The 24,712-nt window shown below is 40.0% G+C and overlaps 1 protein-coding gene across 7 annotated transcripts in view; it reads left to right on the top strand.

The window, feature by feature from the left end:
* The first annotated feature begins 871 nt into the window (after window positions 1-871).
* Window positions 872-24,712, top strand: part of LAMA2 (laminin subunit alpha 2) — a 380,508-nt gene continuing 356,667 nt past the window's right edge. For all 7 annotated transcript variants that reach the window (XM_080999463.1, XM_080999466.1, XM_080999467.1 and 4 more), the window contains exon 1: window positions 872-1,058. In XM_080999463.1, the coding sequence (XP_080855589.1) occupies window positions 929-1,058 (130 nt within the window). In that variant the 5' untranslated portion in view covers window positions 872-928. The remainder of the gene's footprint in view (window positions 1,059-24,712) is intronic.

The raw sequence follows: 24,712 nt of genomic DNA on the forward strand, positions 1-24,712 counted from the left end.
TCGGGTTACAGACGCTTCAAGTTACAGACGCTTTAGGTTACAGACTCCGCTAACCCAGAAATAGTACTTCGGGTTAAGAACTTTGCTTCAGGATGAGAACAGAAATTGCGCAGCGGTGGCGCGGTGGCAGCAGGAGGCCCCATTAGCTAAAGTGGTACCTCAGGTTAAGAACAGTTTCAGGTTAAGAACGGACCTCCGGAACGAATTAAGTTCTTAACCCGAGGTACCACTGTATACCACTTCAAATCCACGTCTCATTCATTGGTCCAGTTCAGTGCCTGGAGTTGCTGATGGTGAAGCGAGTTCTAGGTTGTTCCATGAAACTTCTTCTGCTGAGGTGACGTCCTATTATTATTATTATCTTTATCATCATCAGTGCTTTTTTCTGGGGGTACGCAGGGGGACGCATACCCCTAAACATTTTGTGAATCTAAGTTTGGCCTCATTGAGGGGCAGTATTTCAATATGAGCAGGAAAATGAGAGTACCCCATAACAGTATTAGTAGTAGTAGTAGTAGTATTTATACTGTTTAAAGTTCCCCTTCCTGTTGTTTTCCAGTCCGTTGTTGTTGCTCTTCACGCTTTCTGGCCAAGACCTTGTCGCTGTTCCGCAACCTCCACCCCGGGCGCGCGCGTCGCTCGCTGCCCTCTTCATTCCCTCGAAGCCTCCTCCGTCCTTGGAAGGCTTCCCCGATTGTTCATTGTCCCGTGACCTCCTCAGGCCCTTGGCCGGTGCCTGACTGAGGAGAGCGGGCCAGGCTGAGGGAGCGCGCGGAGCGGGACAGGGGCGTATCCTTCCGCGGCGCCCTCCCTTGTGGCCGCGGCTTCGACGCCTCTCTCCCTCTCAGGCAGCGTCTCTTCACTTGAAACTCATTTCGCTAGCCGGGAGAGAGCGAGAGCGCGCGGCGTCTGCCGCTGAGGAGGAGCAATGACGCGACCCGCTCTGCCTCCTCTCTTGGTCCTGGCCGCCTTACTGAGCCGGTGCGGCGCTCAAGTTCTTCAGCCGCCGCAGCACCAGCAGCAGCAGCACCAGCAACAGGCAGCGCCTCAGCAACGAGGTACAGTAAAGTTTGCCGGCATGGAACTAGTTCCCTAGGGCTGTGAGGGGCTTCTGGTAAACACACACAGACACACTTCGGTTGCTCTCCCTCCCCAGCCCGCTTCTTCTTTCTCCTCATCTCTCGCCTGCTTCTTCTGAGTCTTCCCTCCACGTCAGTAAATGAAGAGAAGCAGCAAATGGTTGGTGTTTCACTGCAGCATCTCCCACAGATGGGCTGAAGAGGCACTTGGGAGAGCTGTGCAAGGCAGCCCGGCTCCAAGTTTCCCCTCTTCTGGTCAAGCTGTTATGCAGGCAGCTGCTGGGCTTCCACGCTGCAGAAGGGCAAAGTGGAGTCAGGCTCCCTTTACGCTGCTCCCCCCCCCCCCCCACCGCCCTGCTTTTTCGGTCCCTTGGAGAGCATTTGATTTCTTCAAAACGCGCCTGTTGCAAATCTGATTTTTCAGACCGAGGGGGTTCTTGGCACCACGTGTTGACGACTTGACGGGACACACATTCAAGGCCACGTCCCTCCAATAGTCACAATTGACATCACTTTTTTCAGGCGGCTTTGAGGTTCTGAATATAAGCCTTCCAACTGAGAGTCCCCAGTGCTGGCATTTTATTCTTATTATAATTATTATTAGAAAGTGATTCTTATGAACTGGAGAACTGAACCTGTGTCTCTAGGGAACAGTCTCTTTTCTGCTTATTGCTAGACCATTGCCAGGTTTTACTTGCAAACTGCATCTTCCCAAATACTTCAGGCTACTGTATGCGATGGGTAGTTCCATGAAATAGTGAGGTTGTTATGACTTACGATTGTGGTGATGGGGAATAATTCCTCAAATATGGTGTAAGCACCTAGGGTTTGGGGTAGGTGAATGTTGCATTGTATACTTCTTTTTTCTTACTCTGCAATATGATCAATTGGAAAAAGAAAAATCACTTAAGAGGATAACATGGGAGTCATATTAATTAGCGTAAAAATGGCTCCAAAAGACATACAGCATGAATAAAGTCTTACAATATTGAAGTAATTGTATATAGGCTTTAGCTTTAGCTAAAGAGAAAGAGTGCTTTTCAAAGAGTACTTTTCTCTTTGAAGATAAAAGTTTGTGGTAAGGTTAGAAAATGGCTGTGTTGGGGGTGGAGGGATCTGACTAAAAATAACAAAGCCTGTTCATGACTTTAATGTAGAATTCTGAAAGTAATTAAAACATTCAGACTCATCTGAGGATTTTCTGCCCATCCCACATTTTGCATTAGAGGACCAGATGCTATGGTCAATAGCCAACTAAGCCAACTAAGTGGGGGGGGGGGGTTGGACTTAAGTAACTTTAGTCCATTGATATCCACTTAGTTGGATATCATCCTTAAACTTGTAGGTTGTATGTGCCCTTTAGGAAACCTCAAATAGCTGGCTCCTTAATGCTAATTTTAACTCTTTGGAAGATTAATGAGGGCCTGTCAAATGATTAGGAATAAGCACCATTGAAATCAGTGGAACTTACCTTTCATTATTATTGTTTAGTAATTTATCAATTGCATTTTACATGCATCTCAAGGTAATTTATAAACATACCATAATGTTTTAACAATGTTTTAAAAACATTATAAAACAACAAGAACGATAGGTTTTAAACAATATAGAATGAGCACCTAAAGTAGAAACTTTTTTGATCTGTGCAAAGGATAGGGCTGCTTGTGTCTTCTCAGATTCTAAATAGAGTTATAATAAACTATGGGGAGAACTCAGACAGGTTGACTACATTTGGAAATAGACTCACTGGAAAACAGAGAGCAGTCAGTCACATTTTAAAATAGCACATTTAAAATACATTGGGGCACATATTCATTGCTGTTGCCATTTAGTGTTCAGACGAGGAGCTAATTTGCAGCTATAGAAATACATATTTTACCATTTTTCTCACCTTCTGTTGTTATTTGTAGGGGACCACTATCATCATACACAATACTTCAAAGAGCAAACCCAAGCCTGAGATAATACAGGTCCTTGTGTTGAGGACTTTTGAGTGTAAATGTAAGCATTGAGAGATAACCAGTGCTAGAGAAGAGAAGGGAAGAAGGGGAAATTCTGCATTTCAATATGAACAGGTGTAATTGTATGTGCATCAACTTCATTTCAGTTGGGGTTGAGAACTATGTAGAGTAATGGTTTTCATAAAAAATGTGAACAAGAAAAGGGGAGGGAGAGATGGCACTACAGAAGTAACTCTGGAGCATTGAGGTCTCTGAGTAACCTTGACCATTAGTATGAACAGCCAGACTTTTAAGTAGAACCTGGACACTGCTGATGCATTTGAGAGTTGGAATATTGCCACGATCCCATGGAAGCAAGCAGATGAGGATGTTAATGTTGCTATGATTTGTCCAAGAAGAGCATTAGAGAAACCCGATGTCGTTCACATCCCACTGAAACAAACAGGCAGACTGTATAGCTCAGTCTGTATAGTCTGCCACTATCTTCTACAGTCTTGAATCTAGAATGCTGGGTAGGGATTAGAACTATAGCAATGCCTGTTATGTATGCCATGTTTTTATTGAAAAAAATCACAATGTTTGCTTCTGGTGGCAATTGGTTATTCTAGTAGTGACTCCTCACCACTATGCCATATGTTTTTAATGCCTATACTGTAATAGATAAGTCTACTTTGCGTGTAATTTATCTGGGTGGTTATGAAAAGAGAGGTAGTCAAGAGCAAGGAAAGAAATTCACTTACTGGCATAAATAAATTATGTATTATTTTTATTTTTTAATAATAATAATAATAATAATAATAAAATAATAATAAAATTTTATTTATATCCCACCCTCCCCAGCCGAAGCCGGGCTCAGGGCGGCTAACAACAATAAAATAACACAACATTTTAAAATCATTTCATTAAAAAAAATTACTTCAAATCAAATTTTGCATTTATAGTCCATCTTCAAAGGCTTCAGGGTGGAGTAAACGGTTCCCCTTATTTTTGTTCTAATTATTTGCCACTGCACGATTGTTATATGGGGCAGCAATAAGGGATATTATGCCCCTTCTTAGAACTGTTCTTCTTAGAACTAACTGCGTGATTCATGGTGTTGATATTTGTGCACATGGCTCTATACAACCTGAAGGAGTGCCTCTTCCAATACCATCTGATCTGGTGCTTTAAGATCTGCTTGTGGTCCCATAGGTGAGGGAAACCTGTGTGTTAATGGCACAAGGCAGGACTTTGTCAGTGACAGCCCTCTGGCTATGAGCTCCTTCCCACCTGATATTCAGTTGTCCCACACATCATCAGCAATTGGTAGTTAGTGATTCACTTTAACAGAGATCAAATGTTGTTTGCTGAATTGTGTTTTAAAGGTTGATATTGTTCTGTTGGTAATTTTAATCATTATTGTACAGTGGTACCTCAGGTTACATACGCTTCAGGTTACATACGCTTCAGGTTACATACGCTTCAGGTTACAGACTCTGCTAACCCAAAAATAGTGCATCAGGTTAAAAACTTTGCTTCAGGATGAGAACAGAAATCGGGCTCCAGCAGCGCGGCAGCAGCAGGAGGCCCCATTAGCTAAAGTGGTGCTTCAGGTTAAGAACAGTTTCAGGTTAAGTACGGACCTCTGGAACGAATTAAGTACTTAATCTGAGGTACCACTGTATATTCATACTGTGCTTTAAGATTGTGGTTGCCTCTCTGCGTTCTTTTAGGAGGAGCAGTAAGGTAAAAGAACAATAAATACATGAATAATTGATTAACTCTGAGAGGTAGGTTAGCACTGAGAGGTTTGGCTCAAGATCCCTTGCTGAGATTTGTGGAGACTTTATCTTGGATCTCCCCAGTCCTAGGTCAACACTCCATTCATCACACCAGCTATAGATGATTGTGATACAGAAACAAGGATGTGATAAGGCACCATAACATTTCCACCAATATTACCAGCCTTCCTTGTTACTCACAATTACATCTCTGTCATCCTTGAAGCATTGTATATTTTGAGTGATCCAGACAAACTTTAATCAAAGGAGAGGATTGCAAGGTCAGCCATTCCTGAGGGATATATCTGAACACCTTATAGAATAGAAGGCATTGTATGAAATACACTCTAGGAAACCTTTTTTTAATCTGAGTAACAGTTTGCTGCTGTTCCCTGTCTGTCCTTATATCCTGTCGCTCTTTGAGTGACCCCACAATTACCTCCTGCCTACTTGGTAGGATGAAGTTGTGGGAGGATTATGAAAAGGACTGCATTTAACAGGCTTGGTATTGAGCAATATACAAGTTCCACACCCCTATGATGCATCTGTGACTATTTCATTTGTTCAAAGCTGCCATTTTGTTCCAAGCCAATCTAAGCACACATTCAGAATTTGGCACAATATGGGGAACAGTTATTCTGTCCTTTCCTCAGTGGGGAGGCATTACATTTAACAAATACTGTGATAGTACCAAATGGCACTTTTGGATATTTTGATATATATGCCTGTCAACTATGTTCGGGGCATTTGGGGTCATGAGATAGTTAAGACGTTTACAGGATTTCCAGATGGCCGTTAAAATGTAGAATTCCAGCACATCTTGCACCTCAGACAATATGCTACTCTGTAATTTGACTTTTTAAAATTGTTTGGAGACTTTGTGGTCAGAAACCTGGAGTTAATTTGATATTTAGCTTGTTGCATCATATGTTACTTATTTTTCTGTTAACTGAACTATGCTTTTTTTTCCTCCTAGAGGTCTTTTCAAAAGTATCAGGTCTGCATGAAGAAAACAGTATTTTAGAGCACTGGATCTTACAAGTTTGAATGGTTTTAGTTCAGGAAAACATGCCCAAAAGATATATAGTAGCCCTTAAAAAACCAGACTACACACTGCCTCTTCTGGAGTATTAGAATGAAATTTGAGTGGAGAAAATACTTGATGCAATTCTAGGAATTGATTAAAAAAACACCCACAAAGCTTAAACAAGCTTTAAATTTCACACTATGTTAAATACATCCTTCCCAGACTTTAGATGAATTTTAGTTTCATATTCTGTTTGTTGAAGATTTGGAAATTGAATTTTTAAATTCATATATTCAGTTGGGTTAGACAATGATTTAGGGGTCAGTACTTGACCCACAAACTTGATATGTGACATCTAAATCTATATGAGTATTTTACTGGCAGAACTGTTAGTCATTTACATTTATATTTTTTCAACAACTTGGTATCCAAATCTGGGCCATCTGCAAAAAGACTAGGGAATCAACATAGTCTATGCAAATAGCCTGAATATTAAATCCCATCAAATTCAGTTATTTTATTTATTTTTGGAATATTTGGCCTTAATGCTTATTATTATTACTATTACTATTATTAATTACCTGCTCTTTGCCCTATGGTCCCAGGGTGCATTACAACTGTGATCCTCGGATGAAGCATGGTATACAAATTCAATAAATAAATAATGTAGGCAATTTGAGTTTTAGGGTGGTATTCATAGAATCATAGAATTGTAGAGTTGGAAGGGTCATCTAGTCCAACCCCCTGCCATGCAGGAATCTCAGCTAAAGCATCCATGACAGATGGCCATCCAGCCTCTGCTTAAAAACATCCAGTGAAGGAGAATCCACAACCTCCCGAGTCCTGAGGGAAACTGTTCCACTGTTGAACAGCTTTTACTGTCAGAAAGTTCTTCCTGATGTTTAGTCGGAATCTCCTTTCTTGTAATGAAGCCATTGGTTCAAGTCCTACCCCCCAGAGCAGGAGAAAACAAGCATGTTCCCTCTTTCATGTGTCAGCCCTTGAGGTATTTGAAGATAGCTATCATATCTCCTCTCAGTCCAAGTTTTTCTTAGGTTAGACCTTTTGCAATTAATGGACCTAACTTAGTCACATCCATTCATTTCATTGTGCCATCTCTGTATAAAAGCTTAGTTGAATTCCACTCATGAGGTTGTGGGCAATGGTGTTGCTCAGCTGACAGTAAGTCTTCCATCAGTGGAATGAGAAGAGAAGCAATTTTTTGTGATTCCCCCTCTTCCTTGTACTCCCTCACAGACCCTAAATCTGACCCAGGGGGTTGGGGCATGCTGCAGAACTGATTTAGTGAAGCTTCAGAGGGTAGCAGAGGAAGATGGACTCAGTGAAAACTGTTTGCCTCCCCCAATCAGCTGAGAGAAGCCTTACCAACACTGCTGAATTATATAACCCTTACTCTTGTACTATGATTTTTGTTTCTGGATACAGTGATCTATGATTTATACTTGAGCAAACAGTTCAGTAACTTTTTCATTCCTGAGTCTCCCTATTGCCTGAAATATCAGGATGTTGATTATATGATTATGAGCCACCAAAGTAATGTGGTTGTAAAGGACGCTGTTTTTATTCTTTAAGGAGGTGGGTGGCACATTTTTAATAGGGATTAAAAATACTTGCAAGATACACAGTATACTATTGGAAGATTTTAACTACTGAAGAAGAATAGAACATTTTTCATAAGGGGCACTATGATTTGGGTTACTTCCATATTCTAATACAAGGAGAGGAAACTTGGGGCCCTCCAGAGGCTGCTGGACTACAGTTGTCATCATTCCTGATCATTGGCCGTGCTGACTGGGACTGATGGGAATTGGAGTACATCATCATTAGGGCAACAGGTTCCTTACACCTGTTCTGATATCTTCAGTGTAGTATTTGACTTCTCAAATCTGTTGTGTGCATAAGGTGCAAAAGGACAATGCCATGAACCAGAGAGGTTCACAGTGGGACCCATGCATACAATGAGGTTAGGGGTAGATCTATGTGCTACAATAACCATGGGTCTGTGGATGAAATGACATCCTGTGTTGAACTCCTCCCCTTCTCCCCATAATGTATATAAAGGCTTACTTGTTTCCCTAGGCCAGACTCTGTATCCGTAGCTACCACTGTTTAGGATGAGAAAAATTGAACATTATGACTTTAGGAAATGGGGTAAGATTTCTATCATAAATGGAAATTCAGTACCACATTCACACCCTTCAGAGGGTTGTCCGAAGTTTTGTTTGAAATGCAACTGTTCCCTTACAACTGCTATATGCATACTACCTCTTGCATTATTATTATTATTATTATTATTATTATTATTATTATTATTTACATTTAGTAGTTGCTTTTTAAGAACAGTAAATGCAAAGTGACTTACAATACATACACTTATTTGGGCTCAGTTATTTGGCAAAATGAATCTCAGTGACTAATTGATGTTGCAGAAATTAGCAGGTGGAAACACAGCTATTGAAGTTGCATGGCTGTCAATGACATTCTGGTTGAAAAAGTAACATTGAATGCAGTTTCTGAAACATCTTTTACTGATTATGAGCTGATTATAATTTGATCGTACATGGGTTCCTGTATTGTTTTGCTGTTTAAAGATACACACATAGGAATCTTGGTGAAAAATTCTATTTTTATTTTGTATGCTTCATGGTATTTAGCCAGTTGCCCCTGCTTCTTATTTTAGGTTTCATTACATAGAAGCATTGTATATCAAAGTGACAATTTGTGTTTGGGGCAATATGATGTTTTAGTTGCAATGTCACATCAAAATTTGTTCACACCAGCATATTGAAATTTAAGATAATAAACATTTCTTTGTAGCATGGATCAAAGCAGAATGCTTAAATTCATGGAAAAAATACATTTCAAAAACAATTACTTCTACAAATGGTAGAATGCATACAGATGTCTACATGATGTGCTTCTGTACAGCACAACATAAATTTAATGGTGATTGTATTTCATAACATTGCAATCAGCAACAGTACATGCCAGTGTCACTTACTGTCCACTGTAATATAGCTGTCATATTTTTTTTAGACAAAATATCACCAAGAAAGAATGTACTAGTTTAAAGCAAGTGATCTTTAAAGCAGGTGATCTTCTTTCATGCTTTGAACTGCTTCATCAACCTAAAAAAAGGATCTGATTCCATCTGACATAACGTGTGGCACCTTAAATAACTGCAAATAGAATTGGAAAGAAATATATGTGGCAGTCTTGACAAATGCATGATTCAAACGGAAAGTTAACAAAGACGCGGGAGAGATATAAAAAACTTGGATTTATTTAATTCTGATCCTTTTAGTGCATATTTCAGATGCAAACTCATCTGACTGTATGAGAAAAACACTTTTAACCCTTCCCCGCTTTGTTTCTATCCTGCAAATCCTTCCCCAGGTTATTTAAAAATATTTGTTTCCCAACTGGAAATGAGCACATCAGGGTGGCCTCAGGAAGAATTGTTTGGGCCCAGAAAATTCTTGGGAATGGAATCTGGCCAGCAAGTCAGTTCCTGGGTTCCTCCACTCTCAGTGGAGTATTTTGAGAGATAGATGGGGCCCACTTGACAATCACCTGACTCCACTATAGTGTTAGATGATTTCCACTTTGCCAGCTAAGGTATGGTTGACATTGTTACTGACTGGGAACTTCCAAGCTTCCATAACTTCCATAGAAAACTCAGTAGCGCAGTCCTGAAATACGTGGATATTGTTTTTCTTAATTAACGACAGGGTTGGACTACCTGTTATATTTTTTAAAAAAGCCCTCTTGCTTGGTGGATGCTTCATCAACATCACGCATACAAGTTTCACAAGGACTTGCCAGAGTCTTGCAACAGCTTATCCCTTTGAGTCAGAGCCTAATGTCATTACAGCAGCTGCAGCAAGGATATACTAGTGGACTATTGTGAAATCTTACCATGAATAATAAACTTACTTTCTCATTCCAGCCTAAGTACTATTCCAGCATCCAATTCTGTTGGAAGTTGATAGTCAAATGTTTATGCATTGTTTTCAAACTTTTAAATCATAGCCAGTTCTTTCAAACAGCCATAAATGCTTGCATGTCACTGGGTTTTGCTATTCAAGCAGCAAGGAAATGCTCTTGGATAGCAGCTGCAAAGAGCTATTTATTTTATTTTATTAGATATTTATAAACCACACTTTCATTTAAAACATCACATGGTGATATACACACTAAAGGCACAGTATTACAACAAAAACATCAAACACATCAGTAAGAGGCAATTGGCAAGGAATAACAGATTTGAAAGACCTACCTGAATAATTTTTTTTAGAAAACATCTAGAAATGAGTAGGGATGGCTAACACTACATATACTTCATGTGATAGGACAACTCCCATGCCTTGAGGATATGTGCCAGATGTGATAGAATTGGATGTTCATGCAACTCACATGTGATATCATGTATCCCTTTCAGAGTTTTGAAGACAGTTCCTTTAATAGACAATAAAACACTCAAGGCAGGTTCCTAAGGATGTAGGTGACCCTTCAAATCTAGTCCCAAACAGTTTAGGACTTTAAAGGTTAGCGCTAGTACTTTAAATTGAGCTCAGCAACAAATGTGTACATTTGTTTCACAAACTGGTGCAAAGAAAGCCTTACAGTAGTCTAGTCTGGATATAAGCAGCCAGGTGTACTTTCTCCAGATAGGGTTTCAACTGGCAAACCACCTTATATGGATAAAAGGCATTCCAAGAACTACCTGTGCCTCCATATATAGCACTGGGTACAGGAGAATCCTCAAGCATTGTAATTGTTTCTTTAGGGAATGTATAGACTTGTCTATCTAGACCAATGGTCTTTTTAACCACCTGAAATTCCACGTTATGTGGATTAAGCTTTGGCAGAAATGTAGCCAGGAACTGATTGCATAGAACTGATCCATTGCTCTTGCTGACTGTGACTGGTGTATTAACATCACCTATGGAAGAAAAATGAGTCATTGGAATTGAATATATAGTTGGTATGCACATGTAATAGAATGTGGTTCTGTTTAATACTGTCAGAAACAAAAGAATCAGGCTTTCTAAAATAGTGCCAATGTTCTGTTGGTTAGACGTGTTACCAAAGGATGTGCTTCCCTCTCCTAATCACTTCTGCACTGGCCATACAGTAAGTGGGTAAAATATTTGCTGGAGTGGGTGGGTGACTTTGCCATGCACACTCTATGCATTGATTATGCATACAGCAGCTGTGTTTCTTCTTCCCAGTTGTAATACAGACAAGTGAACAGTGTGTCAGTTAAACATGTGGATATTTTCTACCACCTACATATCTTGGTAGTTAGAGAGAGCCTCCAATGTGTATTTGTTCTACTGAAGGCTAACAAAATCATTTTGTACATGAGTTACATACTATGGTCTAGCTGGCCATGCATTAAATAGCAAATAAAAATGCATCTTGCCACAAAGGACATTTTATATCCATCCATCCATTCACTATGGAAAACACTTAACAGAAGATAAAAATGCCTATAATGCTGGAATGAAATGTGAAGTTAGAATATTTAACAAAAAGCTGTAGAAAACTAAAACAACAGTAGAATACTGTCATCTTGGTAGGACAAGACAAGGCTAACGGGCAGAAAAGAGGGCAACCCTTTTTCAAAAAATGATGCTGGCTCATGGTCCAATTGTTGGGATAATTTATTGTCTTCCCAATTGGAGCTGAAGAACTGAGTAAGAGCTGGGGTTGCTAATGCTAAGTTAGAAATCCTGGATGGAAATGAACAATAAATGCCTGGTATTTTGACTGTGATAAGATCATCTTAAATGTGAGAGCTGAACACTCATCTCATTGTGGAATGGTGATTATTCAACACAGGATTTTAGTCAGTGATTTACTTCCGTTAATACATTAAGCATGACAGTTGTTGAGTAGAAAATGTAGCCATACCCTGTAATATGCTTCTGCATTAAAAGCAAAATTTTAGATCATAATGGTACAAGAAATTGGTAATCCAGAGTAGATTCTAACATTTCCTGAAAAGCATGCTACCATTCCTGAACTGTCAAATTTTGGAGAGTTCATAACTTTCGACAGAAAACATTGTTGGCTTCAGAAGCAGGCTTACCCCCTTCAACCCTGAAGCCATCTCTGGGAATGGGCAGCCATCACTGCAGAACCTCTGTGCCACTTGGAATGTGGCTGGTGGCTATTGGCTGAAGGGATATCATCTGTCTCCAAAGCTGGCCTCTGAGCTAGAACAATGTTGCTGAAGCTGGAAGTTTCAAAGCAGGTGCCCCATTGCTGAGCTATGGCCTCTCTCAAAGCAGCTCACTTCATAAAAATCAGTAACACATCATATAGGATGTGAAAAACGCATCCTATAAAATATAAACTATGAAAGCAACAATTTCCACCAGAGCTAACCCATCTCAGCCAAAGCAGCCTTCTGAAACAGGTGTGTTTTAGTTAAATGCCTAAAAGTATAAATGGTCAGAACCTGGCTAATCTTCTGATGAAGAATTCTCAGAACTCAGAAACTTGCACACTTTAAGACGTTTGGGTTGGCTTAATGACATGGCTACCTTTACTCCAAAGGTACTTTGGGCTGTATTCAACATCCATGTCCCATCAGTGCAAGGATTTCTGATTGCAGAAGGAACTTCTGTCCTCTCCTCCCTCTGTACCTTTCCAAAATACGTTCCAATCTGCTGTTCCATGTAGATTCAGTCAAACATGTATGTATATTTATATTTATATTCATTTCTGAGAGTATAATTATGTGGATTTGCAATGCTATTTATTGGCTGTCTTTGAGAAAAGGGCAATGAAGAATAAATAATATGTACCCCTAGAGTGTTTTCAGTAGAATAAAGATCAAAGATTTAGATATTTTCTGGGGACATAAATACAGATTAAAAAACAAGCTGCATTAGGTATTCTACTTGCCACTTTAATTTTGTCATAAGTAATTATAAATGTAACTGGAAGTTGAAAAGCAGTTGCACTGGATAATACAGGAGACATTAATTTTCAGAAAACTTGTCACAATCAAATTTGAGGGATTTGCAAACTTAAAAAAAAAAGACTTTTAAAATATTTTTTCCCTTCTCTACACTTTCATTTTATAATAGCAATGACTGCCCGTAGGCAGGGTAATTTTCATGTATTAATGATGACTTTTCCTGGGTAATGACTGAAGATATTGCCAAGAGCCACCAACCTTCCATGGTTGGCTATTAATCTTCCAGAAATGCCCTGTGACTTGACTGTAATGACTTAATTGTATTCTAACAGTTTGAAACCAGCATAATTCCCCTGCATTTTGTCAGTCATTATATATTCCTGGTAGTGGTACTAGAATTGTTTTCTTCTATCAACAGTGCCTCTTGAAAGAACAACAAAAACCTTTAATACAATGACGTATTTTTAAAATCATGAGAGCATAACCAGGCTGATAAAATCACAGTCATTGCATCTTTTCTTGTAGAACAGATCATTGCCAGTGGTGATAGTGAAGTTGCAAAAATAATCTCCTGCTGTAATGCCATAGTATACATCATTATTCATAGTTACATCGTACAAAGATTTGTACAGGACAGTGAAGAAAAGTACCTCTACTTATTAGTATCATCCAGCATATTAAACCTAAAAGCAGGAAGGTATTTTCAGCATTGTACTTATGATGTCACTGTGAAATGTTGTCTCTAGTGACCATACCCAATGTGTTGTGTAGAGGGGAACATAAATTATTGAGGAATATGGTTTTATTTAAGAAACCTGATCTCTTTAATATACTCCAGAGAAGGCTGTCGGATTATTTGGTTACAGAGTAGATCCTTGCACGTATGGAAACTTTTCTGATTATACTGAGCTCTAGGGGCAAATTAAAGTGTTAAGGGAGCAATAGTACCTCTGGTGGGTACTATCATTCTCCTTTTGGGGTAGTTTGGCCATCTTTGGTCCCACCTGGCACTCAGCTCTCACCTGTGGCTCCTGGAAGCTGCCAGCATGCAACAGCAGCACACCCCAGAATGGTTTTGATTGGCCAGCTAAACCTTCAGTGAGTTAAGGACTTCCTCTGCATGCAAAGATAGGTTTTGGCACAATGAGTGGATGAGACCAATAGTGGGTCCAATGGTCAAGAATGGTCTTGTCTTCATATTTTGACAATGACATCATGCCATTATTTTAACATCTGTTTTTGGCATCTGTCTTTCTCAAGAGACAATGAAGTGCACCTCCAGGGTTGAAGTCAAACTGAAGTGTCTTTCCCATGGTGCAAGCCTGGGCAGTGTGTATGGAGGTCCTAGGCTGTCCAGACGACAATAATTTTTCTCTTCCTAGATGGGTTACCTTTCCAGGTTGACAAGCCCTGAGTTCATGAATGGTATCACCCAATATTAACTTAAGAACTTAACTGGTTGAAACCCAAGGACCATTTAATCCAGCATCCTGTCTTCCTCAGTAGCCAACCAGATTTATTGGAAAAGCCCATAAGTAGAATGTAAAGAATCAGCTCATTCTGATGCAGTTATTCTCTAGATCAATTATATACCCTTTCACTTTGTGCAAAGATGCAGGATACATACCTAGTAATTTACAATATAAAATTAAAAACATGTAGTGGGAGACCCAATGGGTGCCACCTCAGTAACAGAAGACGTCTGTCTGTAAAACAGTGAGGGATGCTTTAAGGGAATACCCACTCCCCCTTGTAGCTGTCCCCCACCAATAATCTCTGGAAATTTCACATTATAGCACAAGTTGCAGGACAAATTAATTTCATATAGTGTGAAATTTACTTTTTGCATTGTGTTGAGGTTAGCTTGTCCTATAACTTGTGGTATAATAGAAATAGCTGAGTGAATAAATGATTGAACAAGTTATTGAGCAATGGGTCACTTAAGTGCTAGCAGCCATTATGCTTATTGAATGTAAATGTATATGAAAGATATCTCTGCATCTTGGAATTACATTAACTGGTGACAGCTTGAGACACATGAGAAATTAGACCAACAAGGTCAGTACATTCTATAATTATGTTATTGTAGTTTCATTTGAAGACCACTGTTTAAATCTGGATCATGCATCAGCCTGATCCAATATGACTGCTTTTTAATGGTGTTCTAATATAATAAAGGGGGGGAAAGCCTCCTTAGAAATAAAAACATAGTAATGATATGAGGTATTGGAATTCCTTAATAGAGACACACATTGCTTACATGAACAATCAGTTTCCTGGAATCATCCCACATTTTGCTGGCTAAAATGAAAGATGTCAGCTGGACCTTGCGAACATCTGTTTTCAAAACTCTAAGGAACAAAATGGTTCAGAATGTTCTCAGGTTGTACTACATTAAAGCTACTGATCTTTTTCAGCACTCTCTCACACAGTGACATACAACCCACACAATTTCATTTTAGAATGCCCTCAATAATATTTCACTTTCTTGGTAAAGCTAAATCCTATTTAATGAGAAAAGGAGACGTTTGCATTGGATCCCAACCATTGGAAGAGTGTGTGTGAATACACCACAGCAAATTGCTAGGTGGCTTCCTTTATTCAACTCACCAGGCCTCTTCGTCTGGGCTTGGCACAACCCACAAAGCATGACACCTCTGCCACATAGCCTCCCCACTACAGTGGTACCTCTGGTTACATACTTAATTCGTTCTGGAGGTCCGTTCTTAACCTGAAACTGTTCTTAACCTGAAGCACCACTTTAGCTAATGGGGCCTCCCGCTGCTGCCACGCCCCCGCCGCACAATTTCTGTTCTCATCCTGAAGCAAAGTTCTTAACCCAAGGTACTATTTCTGGATTAGGGGAGTCTGTAACTTGAAGCGTATGTAACCCGAGGTACCACTGTACTTATCTGATGAGGATGGCCCAGTGGTCAGAGGTTTCAAGACACATAGCTCCAAGTGAGCAACTTGCTTCATCAGAAGTTAGGAGACTTTTAAAGTATGTATTCAGACTACCTCTCCCAGGCATCACTCTCTTCAGAGTCTTAAAGGGTCAACCTCTGCCTCCCACTCCATTCCATAGGCTCTTCCCTGGTATTCTCCCTGCACTGTTGCACCAAGTGATGTGTGGTTAGAAGCACCTGGTTTCTCAGACTTAGGGGAAGTTGCCCTACAGGTCCTGGTAGCCCAGGACATTCTTCTGGGGAGTCCTTTGGACAGACATGTGCCATGTTACTCTGATCTCCAGCAGACAGCTCAGAGCCCTGAACTTGATCATGCTGCTTAGCTGGTGCCTCTGCAGTTTCTGGCTCTGTGTCTGGATTGCTGCTGGATTCAGGGGTCATGCCACTGACTATCTGAGTAATTTTCTCAGTGTTTAGCTGAGAAAGAAATTGCTAGATGCAGTACAGCCTGTCAATAAGGAGGAAAACCTTTAGCAATTCCCCAAGCCTTAGAACATAGGAGAAATCGATTTGTTCCCCCTCCTCCTCACCCCCAATCTGGCATTTTGTAGCAGATAAAGAGATAAAATCCTGATTTTCACTGGGCCCCATGGTTATAAGTTCTAATTATTAACTCCTATTCTCTTAGCTTCACAGTAATATTAGACTTGAGAAAGGAAATGAAGGAGGGATTGGTACTAACGTTGTGAGTCAGCTCCCAGGGGTGTGTTCTTTTAAGCTAATAAACAAATTGTAAATTTCAGCTTATATAATGTGTCCAGGAAACTATAAATTAAATAATTGTACAAGTGTCCTAGATAATGCATCTGGAGTTGGTTACTACACTCACATCCTACCAAGAGCAAGCACATCATGAGATATTGGAAATCTGATAACATTGCAAGCCTTTGAGCGCCATGCATTCTCATCTGGAACACAGTTTCCTGTAGTATTGCTGATATGCCAGATAAAATAAATGGGTGTCCAAAATCAACCTCCATTATTACTGCTCTCTTTTAGTTCCCGTCAGTGCTGTGATTTGTTGCTAAATGCAACTGTACATAAAACAGCAGGAGAAGCACAGGGTTTCTTCCTCCTCCTCTGCAGTTTTGCATTGATGCTGAGTTCACTTTTAGACAAAAAAGAAAAGCGAATGTGGCTTACATAGCTTCTTGGTAAAGAGAATGTGGTTAATTCTGCTTTTCTGCTATGGTTAGGTGTACAATTTTTTATTCAGTAGGACGGACTTCCAAGTAGCTATTCACTTTCAAGTTTCTTGCTTGGGGATGACATTGTTATTTCTCTTTTCATCCTCCTGATGTTAATATTCCTGTACTGGGCTTCTACACAATAATAAGCACTAGAACTCCCCCCCCCCATCTCATTAATAACAGCAAAAAATAAGTACAGCAAACAATATAGGCTGTAGAATTAAGTGTATAAAAAGTTTCTATAGTGCCCCCACATTATACTCTTACAGAAATGATTATGAAAAATATACTCTAGGGAAGGAGCATTGCTCAATAGTAAGGCACCTGCTTTGCATGCAAAAGTTGCCAGGTTCAATCTCTGACATCTCCAGGTAGGGCTGGGGAAGTTTTTTTCCTGAAACCCTGAAGATAATCTGTCAGAGCTATTGAAGCAGATTCTGTTACATAGCCAGGGCAAACCCTAGACTGAAAAGGACCAAGAAAAACCATTTTATTCAGGAAAGCTTAGAATTGTTCAGCCACAACATGCTAAAGTATAACTAATTCACATTTATTGTATAAAAATACTCCTTGTTTCTTCTGAATGTCATTCAGTGACTGTATTCAGACGTAATGCCAAACCATGGCAGATTAATGCAATGGGGCTTCCCAAAGCAGGATATCAATCAACAGTTTGAAGTTAATTTGCCTAACTGTGGTTTGTGGTTATGTTTGAATTCACAAGACATTTCCAAGCATCAGAGCTTTAGCTCTGCCTCACTAGGCTTCTGCCCTATGAAGATGGATGTTGTTCCACTTTGAGAAGCTACTGCCCTTCAGAGACAGAAATGAAGTTATGAGGCTGGGTTGCTGAACAGATGGACAACAAAAGCAGACAAGCTATAAACTATGGTTAGCCTGCTGTGTATATGCAGCCGTTGTGTGGATTACTAACTGGCTAATACAAACCATGGTTTGTGTGATGGCTGAATTGAGTCAGTTCTTTTGTGAGTGTGAGGGAGCTATTGTGATCCTTGGGACCCTTCAAAGTATATGAAAGGTATGTACCAATTAAGAGAGAGATTGAGAAATCAAATAAACCAAATTAACATAATTTACATGCTCTCATTTTTTCGTTGTTTTGCAAGAAGGATTATGATGTTTTTTGTGATTGTGTAGCCTGACTGTGTTTGAACCTTGTTTTGAAATAAAGGAACAGCAGCTGTAGCCTTGGGTATCTTTTGAGAGTAGGTGTGGTTCATACCCACCATCCCAGCAGGATGGCTTTGTTTTATTTGAAATGAACTTGGCTGCCTTAACTGAACTTGAATGAACACAGAAAAAGTACAAATCTTCCTTTGAGATCTTCTTGTTCTTTCTTCCTAGAACAATAAGCCAAAAAGGAAGGTCTTCAGCTCTAATGGTGTCAGACATGAAAAACAGCCCTCATGAGGAGGCTGTATTTCCTTGCTTCAAAACATTAGCTGGAAGGATAGATGTTCCTAATGCCACTGTTCTGAGCAACATAAGGACAAGATAATCCTTAAATACAAGTAGCCCAGCAAAATAATAGATGAAGCAATATTTAAAGATGTGTATTTTGACAGCACTGAAGTGTTGTTTATGACCAATTGCACAGAGACTTAACAATTTAAAATCACAGTCCTTCCAGTAATGACTTGCTAGGATTTTGTATTATATGAATTTTATACTATGTGAAACAACTCAGATGGGGAAGGCTTCTAGATGCTTTTGTAGGTTAATATCGTCCTCATTCTGCTCCAGATGTCACCATCTGTTGTTTAAAGATAAACAGTGTGGAACTATTACCTGAGAGGAAGCAAAATATTTTCTAATACTTGCTGAACACAAAATTCACTATTGATCATCAGGAGAACCATGTTACATAGATGGAAATGTAACCAAGTAATTGTAACTTGCCATGTTCTTAACCTCCTATTCCACTGTTGGTGGTGTGTTTCAAAACCAGATTTATTAAGTCCTGGGTGAGCCACCAAGCATAGTTGGTAGGTTGCAATTTATTAGTTGGGAGACAGGTTCTGCAGGCCTGATCTAATGTGGCACTGCTAGCTGCTTTTGGAGTCAATATACTGTACTGGGTTAGAATTATTGATTTGGCCCGCTATATGTTCACAAGAAAAGCACTTGGCTATATGGGATTATTTCCTCCACTTTTTGCCTGTTGTGTAGTTGGGGGAAAAGGTTGAACACCCCCCCCTCCTTCAATCAGCTGTTTGACTGGGAAGGGTAAGCCTCGGAAATCAGAAAGACTCATGTGACTTCCTCTCTACTGAAATGTTTTTCTGAGCTGTGTGGAAGATGTTTATGGTAAAGCAGCTTCTGTATGGCTAGGTGAACATTTAAAGGATTGCCTGATTCCACATGTAGCTGGTCCACCAAACAATATACAGCCAGTCTCAGGCTCATTCTGTTTTCTATATTCTGCTGTTCTTAATCCGTTGCATTATTTCAGTGACTACATTCCATGTACATGTATGATTTAAGTAGAACTGGCATGCATTAAAACTGGAGACCCAATATCTGTCATATTCCAGTGCTATGAATGTTACCTGCAGAGAAATACACTTTAACTGCAGTTACCCAGCAGGTCAGTACTTACAACAATTGAAAAGTAAGGGGAAATGGGTGGAAATCCCACTGTATTTTAGTGACCTGTTGCCATTTAAATTTGGTTTTAGTTCAGATGTAATATTCAATACATCATTGGCTGTAATTGCAACTACTCTATGCTTTTCAAAATGTAGTTTATGAAACACAGCACCTCCCCTAACAATAGTCTTACTCTTTCTTTTATAAGTATGTCTTCCACTGAAGAAAAATTACTGTTGACATTTTTCACATAAAGCCAACTTGCCCTTTAAATCTTATCCAGGTGGAGATAAGAACTTTATCCTCAAATTTAAAGCCCTGCACACAAGTGCGCACATACACACAGAGCGAGAGAATGCCTGGGATATAATAGACAACAAACGTGAGCATAGGACTACTTTTGCAAACCTACTTTTTGTTTCAAACAGAAACAGAAAAAAAAAATCTGAAGGGATCAACATATTCGCCCCTCTTCCTTCTCCCAAAATGAACAGTTCACAACTGGTAGCTTTAAAGTCTTTAAAGTGGTTTGAAAATACCCTTTTGCTTTCCCACTGTGCCCTCCTTGCATACATAGATGCCATGATTCATTCTGCTTGAAACTGAGCATGGCCTGTAAAAAAATAATCTGTAACGTTAAGTTAAAACTAACCAAAGGAGAACATTGTCAGCAAAAGCTGAAACTGGCTTAGACTGAGTTAAAGTAATAAGGCCAGTGTTACATGCTCTACCTGACTGCAGCTCAGTTCTGACACCTCTCAGGTGGACACCATTGCCATCTAAGAGAATGATGGAGGTGTTTATAGTGTGTTCTGGCACCTCTTTCAGCTGCCATGACATTTTCAAAAGAGTTTAATGGTGTAGAAGATGCGTGTAATGAAATTGTGGACCTGAATCCACTGCATCTGTGAAAATGGTGTGCCTACAAAAATAGTTTTCAGGTTACGGAACATGAACTGAAAACTATTTTAGGACACATGTTTCCCTTTTTGATGACAGTTCTATAAAAGTGAAAATCTCCCATGACTCACAGTACTCCTAAACACCTTTGGGAAGAAGATGTCAAGAGGATACCAGGCATTGCTGCACTTGAACTCCTAAAGAAAGGTGCTACATTGATCTCATTGGCATTGAAAGAATCTGGTGTTTGAAAGTGATAGCATTGTAACTTTTCTTGCAAGTTGGAACCTATAAGGCGTACAAAGCGGGGAGATGGACTTTGTTGGCAGTCAGGAATAAGCTCCTAGCTACTGCTGTTGCTTATCAAAGCAGCAGCTCATAAAAGCTGACCAATTAACAGATATTGTGTCTCCCGTGCACAGAATCCTCCAAACATCTTCAATAATAGCACAGTGTTCAGTAAGTATGGGGAGCAATGACACTTCAGCATGTTTTCTAGGGCTTGGTCATCCTACCTGTTCTCATTTTCAACCAGTTATGGAAGTCTTCATACACAATATCACTTGACAGAAGTGACATCCTTCTACACAAGGGGTGACAAGATGGCCCCTGCCTCCCCCCAAGCTGTAGAGCGGCCGAGGGCGCCCGCAGTCCGTATGGGTGCTGCTCGCGCGCCGTCTGCATAGGCTGCCGCTCTCGCCCACTGTCCGTATGGGCTGCCACTCACATGGCAGCCTGTACGGTCACCATGCAAGTGGTAGCCCGTACGGCCGCCGCATGCGAGCGGCAGCCCGTACAGACTGTGCATGTGTGGCATTCTGTATGGAGTGCGCATGTGTGGGATGCCGCACATTCGCAGTCTGTATGGGCTGCCACACATGCGCAGTCCATATAGGCTACGCCATCCGGGTGCCGAAGAGGGTTCCAGAGCACGCCAGGCACTCCTGTCTTCCACTTCCTCCCGCAGTTTGGTCAAACTCACGTTGGTAGCTTCAAGAACACTGTCCAACCATCTCGTCCTCTATAGTCCCCATCTCCTTGTGCCCTCAAGCTTTCCCAACATCAGAGTCTTTTCCAGGGAGTCTTCTCATCTTATGAAGTGGCCAAAGAATTGGAGCCTCAGCTTCAGGATCTGTCCTTTCAGTGAGCACTCAGGGCTGATTTCCTTCAGAATGGATAGGTTTGATCTTCTTGCAGTCCATGGGACTCTCAAAAGACTCTCGAGAGTCCCATGCAAAACCTACATTTATTTTAATCTCATCAGAAAGTGACATTGCATATGTTGGATACTGATCCACAAACATATATCTGTAGCCCCCCCCCCCCCGAATACTTATTTCAGATGGTGATTTCAGCTTCTTGTTAAAATCCTAGCTAAACATCAATAGGCTAACCAGCTTTCCAAGAACAAGGCCTTGTCTCAGTTTTCCATTCAAACAACTGACCAGTTTATAATTGCCTATGGTGCTGGCTATTCTTCCTCATTTTGTGCAGTTTTGTTGTTGTTCACATCTCCCTCTTTCCATGCTTGGAAATTTAAAGTTTTGTTCTTCTCATAATTGTGTTTTAATGATGGTTTTATTTTATTTTTATTTTTTATTTTTGTAAATCATATTGAATAACTTATTGGGGTGGGGAGAGTGGAATGTAATTTTTTGAACAAATAAATAAACACACATATTTAAAGGGCACTTGTCTGTAATTACAGAAGCACAATTCCCCCTGGAATTAAACCATAGATTTCTTTGCATTCAGGACTCAAGTTTCAGGACTAGTTCTAACAACCTTTATGTAGTCACATCCGAGTGGTAAAAAAATGAGATTTTCAATGCATTTTAGTTGGTGGAGTCAGCCTTCCAGTTCATATTAGTGATTGTGAGTGCAGAATCTGTAAAATGTGGACAAAAACATTCAAAACCTCATTGCCCAGAATAAAATCATGCTTATTTTTACAATTGTGAAATCGTATCTTCAAATCTCATGAAATAAGATTGTAAAGCATTTATATTCAGATTGCATATTTTTGAAGAGGTAAAAAAAAACCACCTTAGTTTGTTGGCTTCGGGTGCAGTGAAAAGAGTCTGAAGTTTACATTGACTTGCTCAGCTTTTTGATGTTTGCAATCAGTAAGATCCTTTCAGGGTCCATATTTCAGCCATCAATCACAATGCTATGGGCATCTGTCCAAGGCTGTATTTAATCAGGCATTTTTTTTCTTGCGTGGAGCTCAGCTACTAGGTAAAGGACTCAACCTGGCTGACAAAGTTTAAGGGAATCATTGGGAGTATAAAGAGGTTTGTTGCAAGTTGAACTGGCTTATTTCAGGAATGGTTGTTTTTAATTGTTACATAGTTAGGCCGTCTTTCCCTGATTATTTTGTGATGGTTTCTTTTTGATTTGGGGTGGGGGGTTGTCTAAAATATCAGATTTGGCACTGACACAAAATCTGTGCACATATTTATTAACTTATCCTCTCTCCTATGGCCAGGATTCAGGACTAATTCTTATGTGTAGGTTCAATAAATCTGATTAATTTTGTAATCTGACACTTGAATCCACATTCTGGTATTGTAATTCATTACTCACCCTACAGTGGTCATCAGTATGAGGCTTCTTGTGTGAGCTGTTGCTCATAATGTTTTTGGTTTTTGTTTCCAGGAATCAGCACTGCCTTCTGAACCCTTGTAGGGTGAATCAGTACATTTGATTTACAGTTCATAGGATTATAGTAAGAAATTAGAAAGGACAATGGTATGCATAAACCAGGCATGCCCAACTCCCAAGAGACTGTGATCTACTTTGGGGGGGGGATGTGATCAACCATGATCGACTAGGGACACCCCACAATGGACCGGTAGATCATGGTCGACCTGTTGGGCTATAAATAATCATTTGAGGAATGCTGTCAATACATCAGTGTGCACTTTGCGTTCACTGTGATATGAATGCTGTTAGTATGGTTTAAATATTTGTAATTTAAGCACAGCCCCAATTCAGACAATGCTCCAAGTCCAAACCATAGTTAGGAAGATTGTAAATAAGCTCTGGTCTCACATATTTCCTCTGTTTGCTTCTCAGCATTAACTATAGCTTGCTGTGACATCCCCAACTAAGGTTGCCATACATTTGGGGAAAGCCGGATATGTCCTCTTTTGGGGGCCAACATACCCATCTGGCAGATTTTTACCTTTTAAAGGAAATGTCTGGGTTTGGGGGGGAGCGGGTTCAAGGGGCTGAGGCTCGGGCTCAGGCTGAGGCTCTGCATGCCACAGCCACTGCCAGCCCGAGCCAGGGAAAGAGGCGTATGGGTGTGGCAGCAGCCCCACAGTTCCCCGGTTCAGGCTGGCAACGATTTGGGCTGTCTTCTTTCTTGCTCTTCAAGATATGGCAACCCTATAATAGTAAGCTCTTTCCCCTTTGAGTGAGGATCCAAAATCATGGGTTCCTAATTCTAGTTCAGAGTTCTGCATGATGTTTAGCAGCAGGCAGAAAATTTAGGGAATTGTGTAGTAGAAGGGGAGGAAGGAGTGCTTGAGTGTAGCGGTTGTCCCCCCCCCCCTTTTAATAGCCCATCATGCTTTCTCGAGTCTTGTGTGTCTTTCTTCTGAGGAAAGTGTAGACTTGGCACCTACGGTATTTTGTTTTTGCTTTGAACAGCTAGTCTTGAAGAATAGTATGTAACTGAAAGCCTGCTCCTAGAATTTTCCCTTGAATTACTAGTGGGTATTTGCTACCAGAAAACAACAGGTGATTATGGACTGCGAATTTGATTATTCCTCTTAAAACTTGTGGCTATGTAAGTGCTTAATGGATATGAAGAGAATGAGGAAAGAGTGTTTGTGTGTGTGCATGTATTCTACCGTGGAAGTTGTTTTGAACAGAGAGTACTTTACCTTCTCCAAGGATGCCGACATGATAGCAAATCAGAATTTGTCTTATACGTGTTTTGTATATATATTTCACATGAAATATTATCATTACTTGGAGTTTAGATTTGAATTATGAGTAATTTATTTTACAAGAATTACACTGTCATTCCTTATTGGTTTCAAAATAGAAGCTCAATGAATTTTTAAATTAAACACTGCATTATGCTGTTGAAGGAGGCATTCAAGCAACTGTCAGATATTCAGCAAAGATACCTTTCTTTTATTTCAATGTGCTGTTCATCAGACTTTAAAAAAACTAATAGTAGTTGGAATGCCACTTGTAGTTTTCAACAATGGATCAATGCCATATTGGAAATGTACCAACCAGAGTTTTA

This window comes from Podarcis pityusensis (genome assembly GCF_964106645.2).
Source record: "Podarcis pityusensis genome assembly, chromosome: 3".
Taxonomy (NCBI): Eukaryota; Metazoa; Chordata; class Lepidosauria; order Squamata; family Lacertidae; genus Podarcis; species Podarcis pityusensis.